The sequence below is a fragment of the Macaca thibetana genome, chromosome 13, assembly GCF_024542745.1.
Source record: "Macaca thibetana thibetana isolate TM-01 chromosome 13, ASM2454274v1, whole genome shotgun sequence".
NCBI classification, from domain to species: Eukaryota; Metazoa; Chordata; class Mammalia; order Primates; family Cercopithecidae; genus Macaca; species Macaca thibetana.
In genome coordinates, this window is record NC_065590.1 from 16,089,161 (window position 1) to 16,108,150 (window position 18,990).

At 49.4% G+C, this 18,990-nt stretch overlaps 1 protein-coding gene across 1 annotated transcript in view; it reads right to left on the reverse strand.

Annotated features, from left to right (window-relative positions):
* FBLN7 (fibulin 7) overlaps positions 1-16,020 on the reverse strand; it is a 48,724-nt gene extending 32,704 nt beyond the window's left edge. Inside the window, exon 1 of the mRNA XM_050753161.1 lies at positions 15,674-16,020. Coding sequence (XP_050609118.1) covers positions 15,674-15,748 — 75 coding nt within the window. The 5' untranslated portion in view covers positions 15,749-16,020. The remainder of the gene's footprint in view (positions 1-15,673) is intronic.
* Between the last annotated feature and the right edge of the window lie 2,970 nt (positions 16,021-18,990).

Here is an 18,990-nt window from a genome sequence, read left to right on the forward strand (position 1 = left end):
GCTGCTCTCGGCAAGCCAGCATGCCGGGGTTGGGGCCAGGGAGCCCAAGAAGCAGAGAGTATCCGTGCCTTTGACATGAGGTTTGAGGGTCTGAGCTGCAGCTGCTCCTAACAGGAAAGATCCTGGATGCCATGCTCATCTGTCACCTGATTTGGCACAGGCACAGGCACAGGCATCACCGAGCTCCTTTGCAAAGCTAGATGATGAAGCTGGAATCCTTACATACCAAGACAAGCACCCATGAGAGACCCGCATATGGGGACAAATGAGGTCACGTGAGGGGCCTGAGACCCCATTGCCTCATTTTTCCAAGCTGAGAAAGCGTTATCATTTTGCTTGATCATAAAAAGAAAGCATAATATCTGCAAAACAATTCAAAATGCAGAAAAATGCATTCAAACAAAGAACAAGTCCCACACTGTTAACTTTTTGTTAGGTTTCAAGTCTCGGGTTAGACACAGGTGCTCCCTCGCACAGATGTCATCACGCAGCCCCGCAGGATGCAGGTTCTGTCAGCTCTCTCCCCTCAACACTGGCTGTGGCATCATTTTCACGTTAACGAGCAGAGCAACCCGTCTGTCTCTGCGTCTCAGTTCTACTTCTGTTCCTCAGTGAACTCTCTTTTCAGTCTGGGCAGGGGCCTCCTTGTCCACAGCCACAGTTGTCTGCCATTCCCCTCCCAAACCCACCACCCTCCCCTGCTCTGAGCCATGCATGGAAGCAGGCCATTTCCTTCCATGCACACGTGGCCTTTGCCAAGGACAGGCCGAGGGTGCCGTGAGGGGCTGTGGGACGGACAGGAAGCCGGCCGGACGCTCAGGGGCTGTCCACCTGCTGTCCAGTGAAGGCCTGGATTTTGGGCGGGGCTTTCCCATCTCAGGGTTCCAGGTTCCAACTGTGAAAAGCAGCCCCAGGCTCTGCACAGCCCTCCAGAACTGACCTCCCGCTCACCAAGATGGGATTGGGTGAAGGTCAGATCTAGACAGGGTGGCAAGGGGAGGTCCCTGCACCCCAGGAAGGACAGAGCATGTTCCAGAGGCCATCCCCTTGAAGCTGAGGAAGCTGCCATGTCTGGCTCCTCACTTTCCCAGGCCTCTTCCCGGGCTCTTGAGGGGCCCCTGTTTTAAATCTTTTTCTTAGAGCGATCCCCTCAAATGGTGTAAATTTTCATCCCTTCAAAACCGGTCATGGCCCAGCTTATGCCACCGACAATAAATAATGACAAATAGTTTCCATTTCTATGAGTTAATAACTTCTTGGAAATGGAACCAAGAGGAGACATTCAGTGAATGTCCAAAGATGGACATTCTCTTCCATCTTTGAAAAGGAGAAAAATATCAAGGTTTACCGTTTCCGTTATGAAACCCTTTAAAGGGGTGAGTATTTCATCTAACTTGAGACCAATGGCAATGTTTGCAGAGAACCAGTTAGAGAAGGAACAACAGATGTCACCCCATCCAGGTTTTTCCAAGCTGGAGTAGAGGCGGCACGGATGGTTCTGGAAGACGCAGGCCAGTGCTGAGAGCTGGGCGAGGGGAGGAGCTGGTTTTAAGGCTCTTGGGAGCAAGAAGGCCCATGGAACGCTCCATCCACCCCTGCCCTTCTGTAGGAATTCTTGTCCATCTCCCTTCCAGCCCCTTCTCTCACAACGTTTACTCTGGCAGGTCCATGGAAGATTCCTGAGATCCCGAGACTTCCTTCCTCTGACAACCAACCAGCACTTCCAGGACTGCTGGGCCTCCAGAGACATTTCATACCCCCAGACCCCACCTCCTGGTCCAGGGGTGGACACAGCCAAAAATGGGTGTGTGTCCCCTGGCTTACCCAGTTCCCTGCCAGCAGGCCTGACCCCTCCCATCCCACCCAGACCCCCACGCTGTTTGGGTTCACCCGGAACCTGCTCTGAAGGCACCAGAGGGCACGGAGAAGCTTCAGGGGTGTGTATGGGAACATGGGGACTGGTCCTTGGGGCTTCTGTTCTCCTGTAACCTGGCTCTATGGTCTTCCTCACAGTGGCAGTCTTGGTACTGTGACACCTTTTGAGAGCCTCTTTGGTGACAATAGAGCTCCGAGACCTCCAATGGCCACGGATGACCCCTAGACTTGGAGGGGCCGTCTCCCATGCTGGTTTCTCCCAAGCCACAGCTATGCGTCATGTCAGCATTTTGCTAATGGGAACACAGATGTTTTGATGCCTTAGGTCTCTGAAAGGACCGAGCAACTTGCCAAATGTGTGCCTGCTGGCCAAGGCTCGGAGCCTTCCGCGTCTGAGTCATGTCGAATTCGTGAATGTGCTTTCTCCAGAACTTATTTTTATTTTTCAACCGAGCCAGAGGCGGGTTATAAATCCTCGACTACTTTTCGTGCCAGAGACCTCTGCTCAGCACCCACATATACGAGGAAAGAAAGTGGGCGCTTCTGAGGGAAGTGAGAGAATTTCACTTGGGGAGTTGCCCAAGGCCTTTGGATTAGTCAGAACTCTTTACAGAAACAGAAGCAATACGAAAGAGATATATATTATATATACACACACACACACACACACGTATACGTATGTAATATTGTAATATATAACATACTTATTAATATATGGAAAGAGAAAGATTTTAAGGGATTGTCACGCAGTTGTGGGGGCTGGCAAGTCCAATTTTAAGGAATTTTAAGGAACCGTCACACAGTTGTGGGGGCTGGCAAGTCCAACCTCCGCAGGGCAGGAGCAGGCTGGAGACCCAGGGCCAGTTGCAGGTGATGCTACAGCTCAAGGTCAAAGGCAGAAGGCAGTGTGGAGGCAGAACTCCCTCCTGGGGGGACCTCAGTCTTTTGCATGAGGGCCACCCACATTAGGAGGCGAATCTGCTTTTCTCAAAGGCTGCTGATTGAAATGCTAGTCGTATCTAAACAATCGCTTCCCAGCAACATCTGGACTGGTGTTTGAGCAAATACCTGAAAACCATGTCTTAACTAAATGGACACATAAAATTAACCACCCCAGCCCTCCAGCTGGAGCCTCCCTTTGGGGCTCTGTACCCCAGGTTGCTCAGGGTACTTTGAGTTTGAACCCTGCTGGCTGCCTGTAATTCTACATTTACGCTCCATGCCCCATTCCAGTCTGGTTTTTAAAACAGCCACGGGAGCGATGACAACAACAGCGGGTGCCAAGAGCCGGCACTGTGACCACACTTCACACAGGAACCCGTGATAGCCCAGGACGTGGCACCATTACAACACCCACTTGACAGGGGCGGAAGCCGCGTAAGTCTCTGACCCACGGTGGCCTATCCAGGATTTAAAACCCAGCGTGCCTTCTCCAGCCCCTGCTGTGACAAGATGGCTGGACTCACCTTAGAGAGGGGTGCACAGAGAACCTTCGTGAGTCCTGCCTCGTTCATCCTCTCACTTCACAGCACCCCCTCGAAAGCCTTGGTGCCCACCTTTGGTCACCCTCCCAGTCACCGCTCCCCTGGCCCCTTGGCATTCTTGAGGACAGAAAACAAATTGTAGACAACTTGGAATTGTTGACACTGAGAATAGGATCTGAGTGTACACTAGATGCTTGTCTGAATGAGGAAATGAGTGAATGAATGAATGAGGAGTGAAGGAATGGCATAAGTATGAGCCACAGACAATCTCTTGCTCATCTCACCACCCAAACCCATTTTCCCCATTTCACCTGCTTGCTACCCAGCTAACCTTTGTCCAGATGCCGCCTGCACCTGTGGACTGGGTTGTGCCTTTCACAGCCTCAGTATTATCTTCAGCAAGTCTCTGAGGCCCCCTGTGCCCAAGCCAAGCGAGGAGCTTGGGGTCCACACACATGGCGTCCAGAAGCTGCAATCCCCTCCTAGGCACGCAAGCCTGGTACACAAGCCTTCTCCTCACATCTCACAACCTGATAGCCTCCTACCAGCAAAAATGGCGGCACATTTTGTCTATTTCCTTTTGGGATTTAACACAATATGAATATAGAAGGGAGATAAAGTTTAGCAGATAAGAAGGAATCAAAGAAGGCAGCAATGAAAAACTAATACATTCTGTCAGCTGCATGGTGAGGAGCTTCCCTTTATTCTCAGGGGCGAGGAGACTAGTTGTGGGGTGTAGGCAGGGGCGTGATGCGGTCCCGCCTCTGACCTCTGTCTTTGCGAAATACAGATTTTACGAAGGCAAGTGAGGATGCAGGGAGGGGAGGTGGGACAGGACTGCTGTGGTACAGGAGAGGATAATTACTGTTGCACCATTGCCAGCCCACTCAGAAACCCTTGGGATTTTCCCCTAGAGAGAGTAGGAAAATCGGAAAACACACCCTACTTTTTATTTAGCCTTCACCACCATCCAGGTTAGTTACTTCAAGAATAAAGACTCCAAGGCCCAGGACCCTGACAATGTGCCCAGGCACACCACTGTCATTTGATCCTTCCCTTCCCGTTTGCCCACGCTGCCAGCGGGATCCAGGCCCTCTCACCGCGAACCTCCCCGAGCTATATCCACCTCGGGGCCTTAGCACTGGCTGGGTCCTCTGCCCAGGGAATCTGCCCCCAGGTCCTCTAGAGTTGAGTCCCCTAGAGTTGAATCCTCTAGAGTTGTCTTTCCATTTCAACTTAGAAGTCCTCTCCTTAGACAGCCCCTGCCTGCTTGCTTAACCTGGAGTAGCCTCGTGGCCACCCTCCAATGCAGCACCCTGCTTAGGCAATTGCTGGTCCTCTGATACTTTTCCAATTTGTCTGGTTTTTCTCTTCCTGCTTGGTGAGCTAAGTGGCAGTGGGGACTGTGCCAGCTGCATCTTTCTCTCTCCTGTCACGTATTGAGCATTTGTGATGGACCTGGTCTTTGAATATGATTCATTTTCTTCAACTATGAGCCCATGAGATGGGAATGTCTATTATCTCCACTGTTCAGAGGAAGAAACTGATTCACAAGGGGCAGGAACTTGCCCCACATCAGTCAACCAGGAAGGATCTGAGCCAAGACCGAGCCAGGCCTGGGAATCTTCACCACCTGCTACGCTGCCTCAGGCCCTGCTGTCTCCCAGAACAGCATCTTTCCTGTGCTAGCCTCTCAGGACATAGTTGTGGGATGAGCACATTATCTTACTAGTTAGATTCTTTTGGTCATGCAATCAGAGAAAAGGCCTAAATTGCAGGAGCCCTGAAGTGATACTGACCCATTCAGGTGATACTAACATGTTTGTATGTTTCTATACTGCAGTCTGATTCTTCTTCTCTGGACGCATTTTTTTTTTCTTCTAGTACTGCAGAGACCCCTCTCTTGGAGCTCAGTGGTCCTCTCTCGGTGTTCAAATCAGCCCAGGATTCATCTGATGCTCTCAGCTCCCCAAGGGCGGGTAAGGCTTTCTGGGCAATGCAACCAGTTGCTGGTCTTGCTCTCTGACCCCAGCCCCTCCTTCAGAGATGGGATAAGCATGGGGAAGGGCTGCTTCAGGGCTCACAGCACCCTCCCCTTCCATCTAAGGTCCAGAGGCAACTGATCTCCAGCAGGGGGGGAATTGTCTCAGACAGTGGCCAACCAGATGGCAAAAGCAGCGCCAAGGGTGGCTGGGGACTTTCCAGTTCCCTCCCAGTCACCACCAACATCCCCCATGCCTCTGGTCTTTGATGCGAAAAACTGTCATGTCTCAATCTTAGTACTTAGGAACCCAGCCCCATGCTGAGTTCCTTGGGTCTCACTTCCCATCGAGGCTGCCTCCTTTGAGAGATTCTGGTGCCCAGAGAGGAACACGTTTTCCTACGTACAGGAGGGGAGATGGTTACTTCCTTGAGATACACATTTTACTTACTTGAGTTACAAATTGTACTTGAGACTTGTACAAATGGATGGGTTTGGGTCCAGTCAAATTATGGGTGCTTATTTTTTCTTTAACGAAAATGTGTGTCATGTCCTTATTTTAGGTTTCAGGCAGTTAGTGAAGAGCATGGGAAGTCCTGACAGGGAGTTTGAAAGGATAAAGAAAGTTCAACCCACCCCGGGAGTCTTCCCTGGAGCCCCAGGTCTGCACAAACCTTTTCCCCTATGGATCAGGGGAGAGTGGCCAGCACAGTTAGGCCTTTGTCAACAGCTGTGCCCAAACAATGGACACTACTCCTGGCACAGCTGGCTGAGAGGCAGGTCTGAGCCAGCATATGGAGGGAGGGCTGGTACCCAAAAGGAAGGCAAGCAGCTTCAAAGGCATCTGGCTTGACCTACCTGGAATCAAGTCTAGTGCCAAATAGGATTCCCCAGGGTGAGCAGACCTGGGAGGACATCTGTTCCTGATTGAAAGACTCCAGGCTAGCCCAAGAAACCACTGAACTGGCTGGCCATGTTTGCTTTCCCAGTGGGCCATGGTGTGGCCCGGGCCCTTTACACTCACTGCCCAATGCCCCCAGGGCCAGAAATGACCCCAAGGGAGCAAGGGGGCTTCCATTCTCCTCTGCAATCAGGGCTGCCCTTGACAGGACATAGATCTCATTCTTGAATGTGCCGGGGAGAAGTGGAGGCTGCTAGAGAAAGCAGAAGATGCCAGGGGATCTTCCTACTCCCCATCACCACCATGCCCTGATTCCACCCATTTGTCTAAACACAGGCGCCTGTGGGAGTAAGTCTCTGGGTCACTATGATGGAGGATTTGCAAAAATCACCCCAGATCTTCCTCCCTGTGCCAACACAATATGCAAGAAGACTCTGCTGTCTTCTCTCGATTTCAAAAGTTGTTCTTGAAATCGAAAAGGAAGTCTATTTTCCCACCTTTCATATCTGGGCTGGACTTGTCGCTTGCTTTGGCCAACAGGATGCAGTGGAAGTCATGCTCCAGTTCCAAGGCCGGATCTCAAGAAGTCTGTGAGCTTCTGCTCAGTCTTGGTGCTCTACGACCACCATCACCACCACCACAACCACCATGAGAAAAGCCCCAGCTAGCCTCCTGGAGGATGAGAGGCCTCATGGAGCAGAGCCTGCATGCACCAGATGAGCTGCCCTAGACCAACCAGCCCCAGCTAGCTTGGCAGCTGACCACAGACAAACGAGCAAGGCCAGTCCAGATGAGCTGAGTCTGGCCCTGACTAGCACAGCAGACCAGCTGAGCTCAACTCAAATTGCTCCCCTGGCCTGCCAACTTCAGATCCAGAGCTGCTCTCTTAAAATCAAAGCAGGATCACTGTCTGTTTTGTTCCCAGTGCCTGGGCCATTGTAGGCACCAAATATCTGTTTTATGAAATACCTCATTTTAGACAGAGGTATTTATTTCAGATCAATAGATCTGAATGATTCACAAGCCCCTGCTGTTACAGCTCATCTTCATGTATTAGTATTAAAATCTCTGTTTCAGGGTTAGTGAACACTCCTGGTGCTAGGACGAGGGCAGATACTCCTGTCAATCATGGTGTCCTTTCATGCCAAGCTCTAGAGTGACCGATGAGCCATCTCAACCTGGACTCTAGGCAGTCCCAGGCAATCGATCCGAATCGGCAGCTAAATTGACACTGATGGGGCGACTTCCCAGGCCACCCTAGGCCGGGAAGGAGCAAGCTTTTGTTTTCGTTTTTCCACCCTTCAGTTCATTTTTTTTTCTCAGACCAAGAAATAAGTCTTAAGTCCTGTTCCAGCGCGAGGTCTTGGTTTTCTCTGGGAAGTCAGCGGGGAGGAGAGCTGGCGGGCAGTGAGTCGGAGACAGCGCGGGTCAGCTTTCCTCCTCTCACTTCCTCCTCTGGCCTTGCTCCCAACTGTAGGATTCAGCCGCCACTTTCTTGGCCACAGAAGACCCCCCCTACCTACAACCTGGGATCATGATGCTACTGTTGGCTGCTTTAAAGTTTCCATGTACAAAAACTGTGATATCTACTGTAGGCAAGTGATTTGACAAGCCCAGCAATAATGAGTTAAAAATCATTTTCCTAAGGATGTGTTCAAAAAAATAAGGGAGTAAGCCAAAGAAAGAGGAAGACATGTGATCTCAAAAATGTAGACTCCAGCTAAGGATAGCAGAGAGACTCTCTCCCAAAGCCCCTGTGTAGCCGCAGGGCCACGAGCCCAGGGAGGGCAGCAGCAAGGCGGGAGCCGAATGCAGAGAGGCCCGGGGAGTCTGGGCTCCAGGGACAAGAAGCCCTGGCAGAACACTGACTGGGAAAGAGATCCTGGAAACAATTGTGCTTGTGTAGACGGCAGACTGAGGCAAAAGGGAATAAACTCTAGGAAAATTAAAAAGTTACGCAAGAAAGGAAATTAATCATAGGGAACTATTTGGCTCTATAGTGGATTATGGAACAAAGCACTCATCTGTCATTAAAGGAAATCAATTGTGTAGAAATGCGGAGTGGTCCCTAGGGTATTTAGAAGTAGGTGCCTCAAGACAGAGGTGCTATGGACCAATTTCTTGAAAGATACAAATTACCAAAACTCACCCCAGGGAAGAAAAATTGCTAACCTAAATTGCTCTGTATCTAAGAAATTGAATTCATAGTTAAAACTTTCCAGAAGCCTCCAGGCCCACATGGTTTCATTGGTAAATTCTACTAGACATTGGTGCCAGAATAACTGGCACCAATTCTACACCATGTCTTCCAGAAGACAGAAAATCCACCTTATTAACAGACTAAAGAAAAACCACAGGACCATATCAAGTGAAGTAGAAAAAAAAAAGCACGTGAAAAAATGCAATGTCCATTCATAATAAGTATTGTATCAAACTAGGACAAGAAGGAAACCTTAGCCAGACAAGCGATACCTACAAAAAACCTACAGCCAGAACCATACTTAATGTTGAGAAAACGCATCCTTTCTTCCTAAGTTCTAGAACAAGGCAAGAATGTTCGCTCTCCTGTTAAAAATTGTATTTGAAATTTTAGTCCATGTAAAAAGGCTAAATACATAAATAAATGACACATACATTAAAAAGGAAGAAATAAAACTGCTCCAATAACATAGATGACGTGATTGTCCATGTAAAAAAACCCCAGGAAATGTATTTTTTTAAAATTACCTATAAATAATGATTGAGTTCCACAAGGTCACAAGATACAAGGTCAACGCAGAAAAGCCCATTGGATTTCTCCATACTGGGGATATCCACTTGGAAATGAATTTTTTAAAAAACTATTTAAAATAGCTTCAAAAATGAAATAATTAGGTATAAGTCTAACACAGCATGTTTGTGTTGAAAACTAAAAAAATATGTACTGATGAAAGAAATCAAAGAATATCTAAATAAGTAGAAAGATATATTGTGTTCACAAATTGGAAGACTAAATACATTTAAGATGCCATTTCTCCTCTAATTGATCTATAGATTTAATGCAATTCCAATAAAAATTCCAGTAGTAGTTGTTGTTTTTGAGACAGAGTTTCGCTCTTGTTGCCCAGGCTGGAGTGCCATGGCGCAATCTCAGCTCATGGCTCACTGCAACCTCTGCCTCCCAGGTTCCAGCAATTCTCCTGCCTCAGCCCCGGAGTAGCTGGGACTACAGGCATGTGCCACCACACCTTGTTAATTATGTATTTTTGGTAGAGACGGGGTTTTACCATGTTTGCCAGACTGGTCTCGAACTCCTGACCTCAGGTGGTCTGCCACCTTCCCTTCCCAAAGCGCTGGGATTACAGGCGTGAGCCACTGTGCCTGGCCCAGCAGAATTTCTTATAGATACAGACAACTGACTCTGAAATTGTAATGGAAAGGCAAAGAAACTAGAATAGCCAAAGGAATTTTGAAAAGGGATAATAAAGTTGGAGGACTCACTTTACTCAATTTTAAGATTTACTACAGTAATCAAGATAAGTGTGTTATTGGCAGAAATTGCCCCATACATGTATGATGAACTGATTTTTGACAGTTGCTAAGGGCAAGTTTGCGAATCAGTAGTCTTTCAACAACAAATGGTGTTGGAACAATTGGATATCCACACGAAAAAGTGGCCCTCAACATGAATCTCACGCCTTATTTTTAAAAAGTAACCCGGCCGGGCGCGGTGGCTCAAGCCTGTAATCCCAGCACTTTGGGAGGCCGAGACGGGCGGATCACGAGATCAGGAGATCGAGACCATCCTGGCTAACACGGTGAAACCCGGTCTCTACTAAAAAATACAAAAAACTAGCCGGGCGAGGTGGCGGGCGCCTGTAGTCCCAGCTACTCCCGAGGCTGAGGCAGGAGAATGGCCGGAACCCGGGAGGCGGAGCTTGCAGTGAGCTGAGATCCGGCCACTGCACTCCAGCCTGGGCGACAGAGCGAGACTCCATCTCAGAAAAGAAAAAAGAAAGAAAAAAGTAACTCAACACGGATTATAATAAAAATGCAAAACTGTAAAAATTTTAGAAGCAAATTTTCATGACCTGAGGTTAGGCCAAGAGTGCTTAGACTTGACACCCAAAACACAATCCATTAAAATAAAAAATTGATAAACTAAACTTCATTAAAATTTAAAAATTTGCTCTGCAAAAGGCACTGTTAAGACAAGCTACAAACTGAGAGAAAATATTTATAACTCACATATCCAAAAAAGCCTTGTATTTAGAATACATAAAGAGTGCTCAAAATGTATTTAAAACAGTCAGGGTTCGCCTGTAATCCCAAATATTCCAGAGGCTGAGGCAGGAGGGTCACTTGAGCTATGCTGCTGGCCTGGGCAACATAGCAAGACCTTGTCTCAAAAAATAAAAAGAAAGAAAAAGAAACAAACAATCCTTTTTTTAAATGGGCAGAAGGCTTGAACAGACGTTTTGCCCAATAGACTATTTGGCAAATAAGCACATGAAGAGATGTTCAACATCATTAGTCATTAGAGCAATGGAAATTAAAACCACAATGAGGTACTATTACATAGTTACTAGAATGACTTGGAGAAAAACAAATCAATCTGAGAACTCTAAGTGCTGGTAAGGATGCAGTGTAGTGAGGTCTTTCATAAATGTAAAGTGATAAAACTAATACGGAATGTAGTTGGGCAGTTTCTTACAAAGTTAAACACACATTTACCATATGACCCAGCAATCCCCCTCCCAGGTATTTACTCGTAAGAAATGAAAATACATTCACATGAAAAGCATATGTGAATGCTTATACCAGCTGTATTCACAATTGCCCAAAACTGGAATGACAGCACGGGTGGGTGTTGTTCAGTGGGTGACCTGATAAACAAACAAGAGTACACTCACACCACAAAGCCCCACTCAGCAATAAAAAGGAGCCTGGCCAGGCGCAGTGGCTCACGCCCTGTAATCCCAGCAGTTGGGGAAGCCGAGGCGGGTGGATCACCTGAGGTCAGGAGTTTGAGACTAGCCTGACCAACACGGTGAAACCCTGTCTCTAGTAAAAAAATACAAAAATTAGCCGGGCGTGGTGGCGAGCACCTGTAATCTCAGCTACTTGGGAGGCTAAGGCAGGGGAATCACTTGAACCCAGTAGGCGGAAGTGGCAGTGAGCCAAGATCACGCCACTGCACTCCAGCCTGGGTGACAGAGCAAGACTCCATCTCAGAAAAACAAAACTAAAAAAACAAAAAAAATGAAAAACGAAAACAAAAACTAAAACTAAAAGGAGCCTATGGCTTGGGTGATTCTTAGATGCATTATACGAAGCTAACCCTTTTCTCATTTAGAAAAAAAAAAAGTGCCCCTTACTGCCAGTGCTCATTTAATTTTACAGAAACATGCTCTTTGAGGCTGAAGCAAATCTGAATGGTTTTCAATGTGAACATTAAATATAAAAACTGTTCTTGTAGTTATTTCTAAGTAGGACTAACATCAGCATTGTCTGAATCATCAGAATCATCTATTTTGGAAAAATCGGATGCATCAATTGAATCTTTGGCCAACAACTGTTCCAAAGCAATGTTAATATCACGCGTAGGAGTGCTATGTTTTCTAGGATTTGACATTTTCAGCGATCAAGAATTACTACATTTTGTAAATGGAAATACCACTACTAAGAACAGAATTCTATAAATAGAATGATGTCTGTTTTTTCCAAAGTTGATATACTAGAGCAATGTGAAAATAATAAAAGCGAGATATTTTGTGACAAAGTTATCTCGGGGTAAATGCTAGAGCCACAAGCACTGCCCAACGCATATTCTCAGGGCAAATGAGATTAAAGAAACTAAACTCAAAAGGCCATGTACTCTTTTCCATTTATATGACATTGTGGAGGCCGGGTGCGGTGACTCACACTTATAATCCCAGCACTTTACAAGGCTGAGATGGGAGGATTGCTTGAGCCCAGGAGTTCGAGACCAGCCTAGGTAAGATGGCAAAACCCTGTCTCTAAAACAAAATAAAATAAAAAAAATTGTATGACATGATGGAGAAGGCAAACTTGTAATGATAAAGAATAGATAAGGGCTGCCAGGGCTGGGGTGGGTAGAGGGTGCAACTTCAAAGAGCAGCATGATGTAGTTTTGGGGGCGGTAGAACTATTCTGTATCCTGATTGTGGTGGTGGTTGCCATACATAGAATATAGTTCCATGGTTAAAATCATGAAATTATACATGAACAACATTTATTTTTACTTAATTATAAAAAGCAATGTATCAAATGGGAGGAGGCAACTAAAAGAATGAACCTCTCATGGTGGAATTTGGAGACCTGTGACATCTGATCACAGGGAGAGGATCGGGGAAGGAAGCCTGCGGAAACACCATAGCAGCTCCCCACACAGACGAGGAGGTGGCTGGCAGCCTGCACCCCTTGCCTGCCCGGAGCTACTGTGGGCTGAAGGTGAGGTGAGATGATGGTTGGATATTTGTTCTGGTCTCCCCAGCGAGGTGTTTCTCTTCCAGTGGGAAGGCCACAGGGTGGGCACAGTGTCCAGAAAAGGGCTCCCATTCTCTGCACACCCCACACTTCTCCACCTCCCTTCCTTCCCCATGACCACCTGCTCTTCATCAGCCAGTGACAAAACCCTGCAAAGTGACTTGGGACAGATGTGCTGACAAGAGGGACACAGTGGATAGCCACAGAGGAGAGCGGGAGAGAGATGAGACTCCATCCCCACAGGAGCGCTTCTCTGGACCCTGCAGCACACAGCCTCCCCTCCCCTGTAACACACACACAGTCACACAGACATAATCACGGGCACCGACACACAAAGACATGTGCATACCCAATCACACACACAGTACAGATAGGCACACACACATACACTTACCATCACACATACAGTCACTCACACAGACACATGCACACACAACCACAGGTACCAACGCAAAAAGGTGTGTGCACACAACTACACACACAGACACATACATCCACTGATACACACACACACGCGCTCATCATATTACCCTTGAGCTGTCTCCTAATACACAAAGCAAGCACATTTGCCAGTAAACAGGAACCCCAAACAGGGTTGTGGCCTGCCCCCATGAGGAGCACCGCAGCCTCCATCTAGAGCTCCTTGGAGCTGCTGTGTCAATGGGCCTTGGTCGAGGAAGCCTATCCTCAGTGCCTCCCACCTGACTCCTCCCATCTCCTCCATGGCAAGATATGATCCTGTGGGCATAGTTCATTCTCCAAACTTGCTGAGTCTCCACCAGCCAACGGCTCTTACTGGTGGGTTCAGGAGTCCCAGGGCTCACGCTACTTTTAGGCCAGGTGTTTCCCTGTCCCTGGAGCCCTATAGTGGGAATGCAGACCATAAACTTGAAACCTATCAAAAGATATCATTACAAATGACGATCGGTACTATGCCAGAGCCCTTCAGGGGGCCCAGACAGAAAATCCAGGGGCAGAGAAGACTTGTTTAGAGTAGAGAGAGATCTGGAAGGTCTCTGCAGAGGATTGCTTATTTGAGCAGAGACCCAAAGCATGGAAGGACTCAGGTAATGCTTGTTCCAGCATGCACCAGGCCCTGGGGCCTCCTTTGTAATTCACCCTTTAAGCTTGCCCAGACAGGGGTGAGGGTGGAGAAGGGGAGACCCCTCGCCACATAGGACTGTGGGTGAAAGAGAGTCTCACTAGAATTTTTAAATGAACATCTGTGGGCAATCTCTTTTGTTCCCGTTCCCCTCACAAAGCACCTAAGACAGGTGTTTTGCAGCTAAACACAGTAAGGTTTAGAGGATAAGAAACCCGAGAAAGCCTGGATGTAGCAGGACAGGGATTGGACCCAGAAACTCCAGGTACAGAGTCCGAGTGAGCTCACTTTGCCTGTGCAGCAGGTGCAAACATGTGACAAGTGCTTCGGTCTCACCTGGTTTCTGGGTAACCTCGGGAGACAGGTGTTTGCCTCATTCCCTAAGCAGCAAAGGTCACACAATGGCAGGGCCTAGTTCTCCAGCATCTCATCACACATCCTGTCCACGCTGCCTCCTTGGAGCCTAGGCGGAGGAGCCGGCTTAGGGATGTAACCACCTGTGCTTCCGGCGTGGGGCTCAAGGTCTGAGGTGGGGTTTTATTTTGTTCTGTAACCTGCAAACTTGGTAGGAGACCCCATTGCTCTGTTGGGTGAGTCTAGCGTGGCCCCAAACCGGCTCTCTGCTGCCCGGTCACTGAGTATCTCCCTGTGATGCCGCCTCACCACCTTCTGCACTAACATCACCAGTCTCGTCTGAGCCAAATTCTGCTGCCTGGAATCCGTTCCTGCACCCCAGGGGCTTTTAGGTGGCCATGGGCATGCTCGCCTGGCCCGGGAAGTCAGTCTCGGGCCAGGGAGTATGGACAAGTGTCGGCAGGCAAGGAAGAAATCTTGGAGTCCCACAAGAGAGACTGGGTTTATTCTGCTCATTTCTGGTTGTGTGACCTTGAATACGTCCCATCCTCCCTGGGCCTCAGTTTCATTTATCTGCGAAATGGGCATAGCAGTCCCCACCTCACAGGGTTGCTCCAGGAATGAAGTGACTGGAAGATACCCCGCAGGGGGCCTGAGATGCATCAGGCATTCAGGACGTGTGCGCAGGCTCTCCGCTACCCACTGCTGTTGGCATTGTGCGGGTAGGGGATTGGCAGTCCATGCCGGGCCCCTCACCCTGGCTGGCCAGGGCTACTCTGCTGGATTCGGGTTCTGGACTCGGCAATTCAAGTTCTCGCCTTAATTTTAAAAATCGGTTGCTAATGGTTAATATAAAAGCGAATCTGGTCAAGTATTAAATAAATAAATCCGGTGGGATTCGAACAAATGCCAATGGCAAGAAGAGAAAAATTAAACAGCAAGCCGCCCGTATATGTGTTTAAGAAAATGTAGTCCCACATCCAAGGCCTTGCCGGCTCAGGAAGGGACTGCTTCAGAAACCTCCCGGGCCACCTCTGCCTCGGAAATGCCACAAACTGCTAAGAAGGTCCTGTGAGTGTTCTAATATTTCGGTTGGAAATTCAAAACGTCGGAGTTTGGAGGGCGGGGACATTTTCTAAGCTAATTGGGTGATCCAGAGCTCTCATGGAAACCCAGGAAAGACCAATGTCTCATAAATCCCTGAGAAATCTTCTTCCTCCCGGCGGTTCTCACGCGGAGCCTCTCACCCAATGGACCAACGCTTTCGCACCCTAGCCCGGGTCCTCCCAGGCGCCCGGCCCGCGATGCATCTGAGATGACAGATGGGGGACCCTGCACCTCTCTCTGAAAACTGAACCCCAGCCCAGGCATCGCTCTAACCTCTCAACCCAGGCATCCGAGTGGAAAGTGGCAAGCCCAGGTCCCCCAGCCTTAGTGCTGCCTCCCCTGCGCGCGGGACAGGGGAGAGAGGTGGGAGGGACACTGACCTGGGAAGCCCGCGGCTCGGGGCAGGCGAGGATCAGGAGCAGAAGGAAGAGCGCGCGCGGAGAGCTGGGCACCATCTTGCCAATCGGAATCTTGCTGCTTGGGAGGGGGAAATAACTTTGTCTGCCTCCCCTGCCGAGTTTGTCCCAGCGATGCGGCAGCCGCCCCTGCAGGGTGCGGGGCGCCGCGCGGCCCCGGGGCGGCTGGGGCAGGGAAGGAGGCAGGAGGCCCCCGAGCGCAATGCGTCCCGCGGGGATCGGCGCCGCCCGGCCCTTGCTCAGGTCCAGGTGCGCCGTGCACCGGGCCCTGGAGCAGCGCGCCACGAGCGTCCGCAGCTGCCCGCACGAGACAGTCCGGGCGAGGCGGGGAGGCGCCAGCCCCTTGGCTAAGGCCGAGGGAGGAGGGGCTGCCCGGCCAGGAATGCGCCTGGGAGCGCGCCCAACCCGCGCGGCTCCCCGAGGAGGCCGGGCGCGACGCCGAGGACGAGCGCGGGCATCCTCAGGGCCTGGCAGGGATGGGCGGCCCGTGCCCCGCACATGTGCGGGTGACTGGAAGCCCACCCTGGGCAGGTTCGCTCCTGACTGTCCCATTTCCCAACCAAGTAGACTGAGGCTCAGTCACCAGGGACAAGTGGCCGAACAGAAACCCAAACCCAGATCTGTTCTACTTCAGAGCCCACGCGACACCCTCCTCCCGACAGTCCTAGAAGGGGACCAGGAGATGGGCTTCAAAAGCTTGACACGGGGTGGACTGAGTTCTCCATCCAAATAAACTAGTGTCCCTTTAAATAATGCAATGGGGGTGTGAGAACAGGCACGCCCAGTGAGTAGATAGACACGCAGTGATACAGTGAGTGGATCTACAGCCCTTCTGATTCACTGTCCTCCTTGCTCAAGGGAAGGAGAAACTCAGTTTAAATGGGAGGTCAGGTTCTAGAACATGGCATGCCTTGCTAAAGTCGAATCAGGAAGTGCCAGGCCGGCAGAGCAGTCTGAAGTCCCCTGCCATCAGGGCCGTGGTACAACCAGATGCTTCAGACCTGAGCTCCCGGAAGGCATGATTCACATTCTTTCTGGAAGGTTTTCTGAAGGCAATCGCTGCAGATGTCCTGGGACACACAAGTCTGGTCAAGCCCCAGACCCCTTTTTCCTCTTCCCCATTTCACTTCGTTGAGCCCACTCAGAGCTCCAGGAATGGAGAGCCCGGAAGACTGCCACCGCAGAGCAGGAGCTGTTTCCCAGCGGAAAGTTGGAATCCTGGCTTAGTCCCTTCAAACTGCTATAGCAAAACACCATCAACTGAGTGGCTTATAAACAATAGAAGGTATTTCTCACAGTTCTGGAGGCTGGGAGGTCCAAGATCAAGGTGCCAACAGATTAAGTGTTTGGCGAGGGCCGGAGTTCTGGTTCCCGTGTCCTCACAGGGGCAAGGCAGCTCTCTGGGGCCCCTTTTCTGAGGGCACTAATCCTGTTTGTGAGCACTCTGCACTCATGACCTAGTCACCTCCCAAATGTCCCACCTCCTAATACCATCATCTTGGGAATGAGGTTTCCAACATACAAATTTAGGGGAGACACTAACATTCAGAACCTAGCCAGCGCCCCAAAAAGCAGGGGACATGGTTCAGGCTGGCCTCCTGGTCACTGGTTAGGCAGGAAATCCTACAGTACTGCTCCCCCAACTTCCCCATGCAAAGGAGGTGGAACGGGACCCATCTAACTTTTTTTTTCCCCTTGAGACAGAGTCTTGCTCTGTTGCCCAGGCTGGAGTGCAGTGGCCTGATCTCAGCTCACTGCAGCCTTGCCTCCCTGGTTCAAGTGATTCTCCTGCCTCAGCCTCCCAAGTAGCTGGGGCTACAGGCATGCACCACCATGCCTGGCTAATTTTTGTATCTTTAGTAGAGACAGGTTTTCACCATGTTGGCCAGGCTTGTCTTGAACTCCCGACCTCAAATGACCCACCCGCCTCAGCCTCCCAAAGTGCTGGCATTATAGGTGTGAGCCACTGCAGCCGGTAAGTAAGGGATCCATGTAATCTTATTTTGCGTTCCTGGTTGAACAACCTGAAGAGAGACATGGTCATACCCCTGCTTCTCCCTGTCCAGGTGGAGAGGATGGGACAGCATGACCTGATCCAGGGCAGCCTGTGGAGATTGTGATTTTCTGCCTCCATCTCTCATGTGTTTGCTGTCTATACCAAAAGCCAGTGCCCTGCTCCCTCTCTGTCTCTCTGTTTTCTGCCCTATACTTGAAAAGTTTCCTCCTGGTCAGTGTGGCTGCATTTATTAATATTTCGTGTCCTGTCCCACCTTGTGTTTACGTGACCTTCTCTGGAAGGCCAGCTCTTCTGGCTCTCAGCCTTGCTCTGGCTGTGCGCTGTGAACCTTCTTTTCTCCTCTCCTGCCCTTTCTATGGAGTCATAAAGCTGGAAGAGATTCTTGATTTCACTGATGAAGAAGCTGAATTGGGGCACGGTTGACTGACTTGCCCAAGGAATGCAAACTCTGGTCTCAAGATCCCCCTCTCCTAGAGCGGTGCTGTTTCTAGGACAGACTACCTTTGACTTTATCCCACCTTTCATTTTAGGGCTACTGTGTTACTTATGTTAAATATATGATCACAGCATTTCAGGAATTTTATTTACAGAAATAGGGGGCTTTTCTGTTTGTTTTTTCATGTGTTTTGTTTTCTTGGGCTTTTGCTTTTGTTTTTATTTTTCAAATATTTCTAAGTTTCAACAGGATTTTTTTTTTCCTATGTAATACTTTCTGTTTGTTAACCTTGCCCTATGGCTGCCTTCCCTCTAGTGTTCTGGCCTCTGGTTCTGAATGAACCTTCTAAGATCTGACTGCCCCAGCAGCACTGTCCTGTCGCTGTCTTTGTCCTCAGCTGCCCTGGATCTGCAGTAATCAAGGCAGAGCCTATCAAGTCCAGAACCTACCAAGGCTATCTGCAAGCAGATAACCCATGAAATTCAGCTGAGTGCTCTACCTTTAAGCCCGCAACCCTCACTTAATACAATGGGCTTATCAGCCCTTTTTTTTTTTTTTTTTTTTTTTTTTTTTTTTGAGAGAGAGTCTCACTCTATCGCCCAGGCTGGAGTGCAGTGGTGCAATCTCGGCTCACTGTAACCTCTGCTGCCTCACAGGGGCAAGCAATTCTCCTGCCTCAGCCTCTCGAGTAGCTGGAATTACAGGCACCTGCCACCACACCCAGATGATTTCTGTATTTTTAGTAGAGACAGGGTTTCACCATCTTGGTCGGGCTGGTCTTGAACTCCTGACCTCATGATACACCCGCCTCAGCCTCACAAAGTGCTG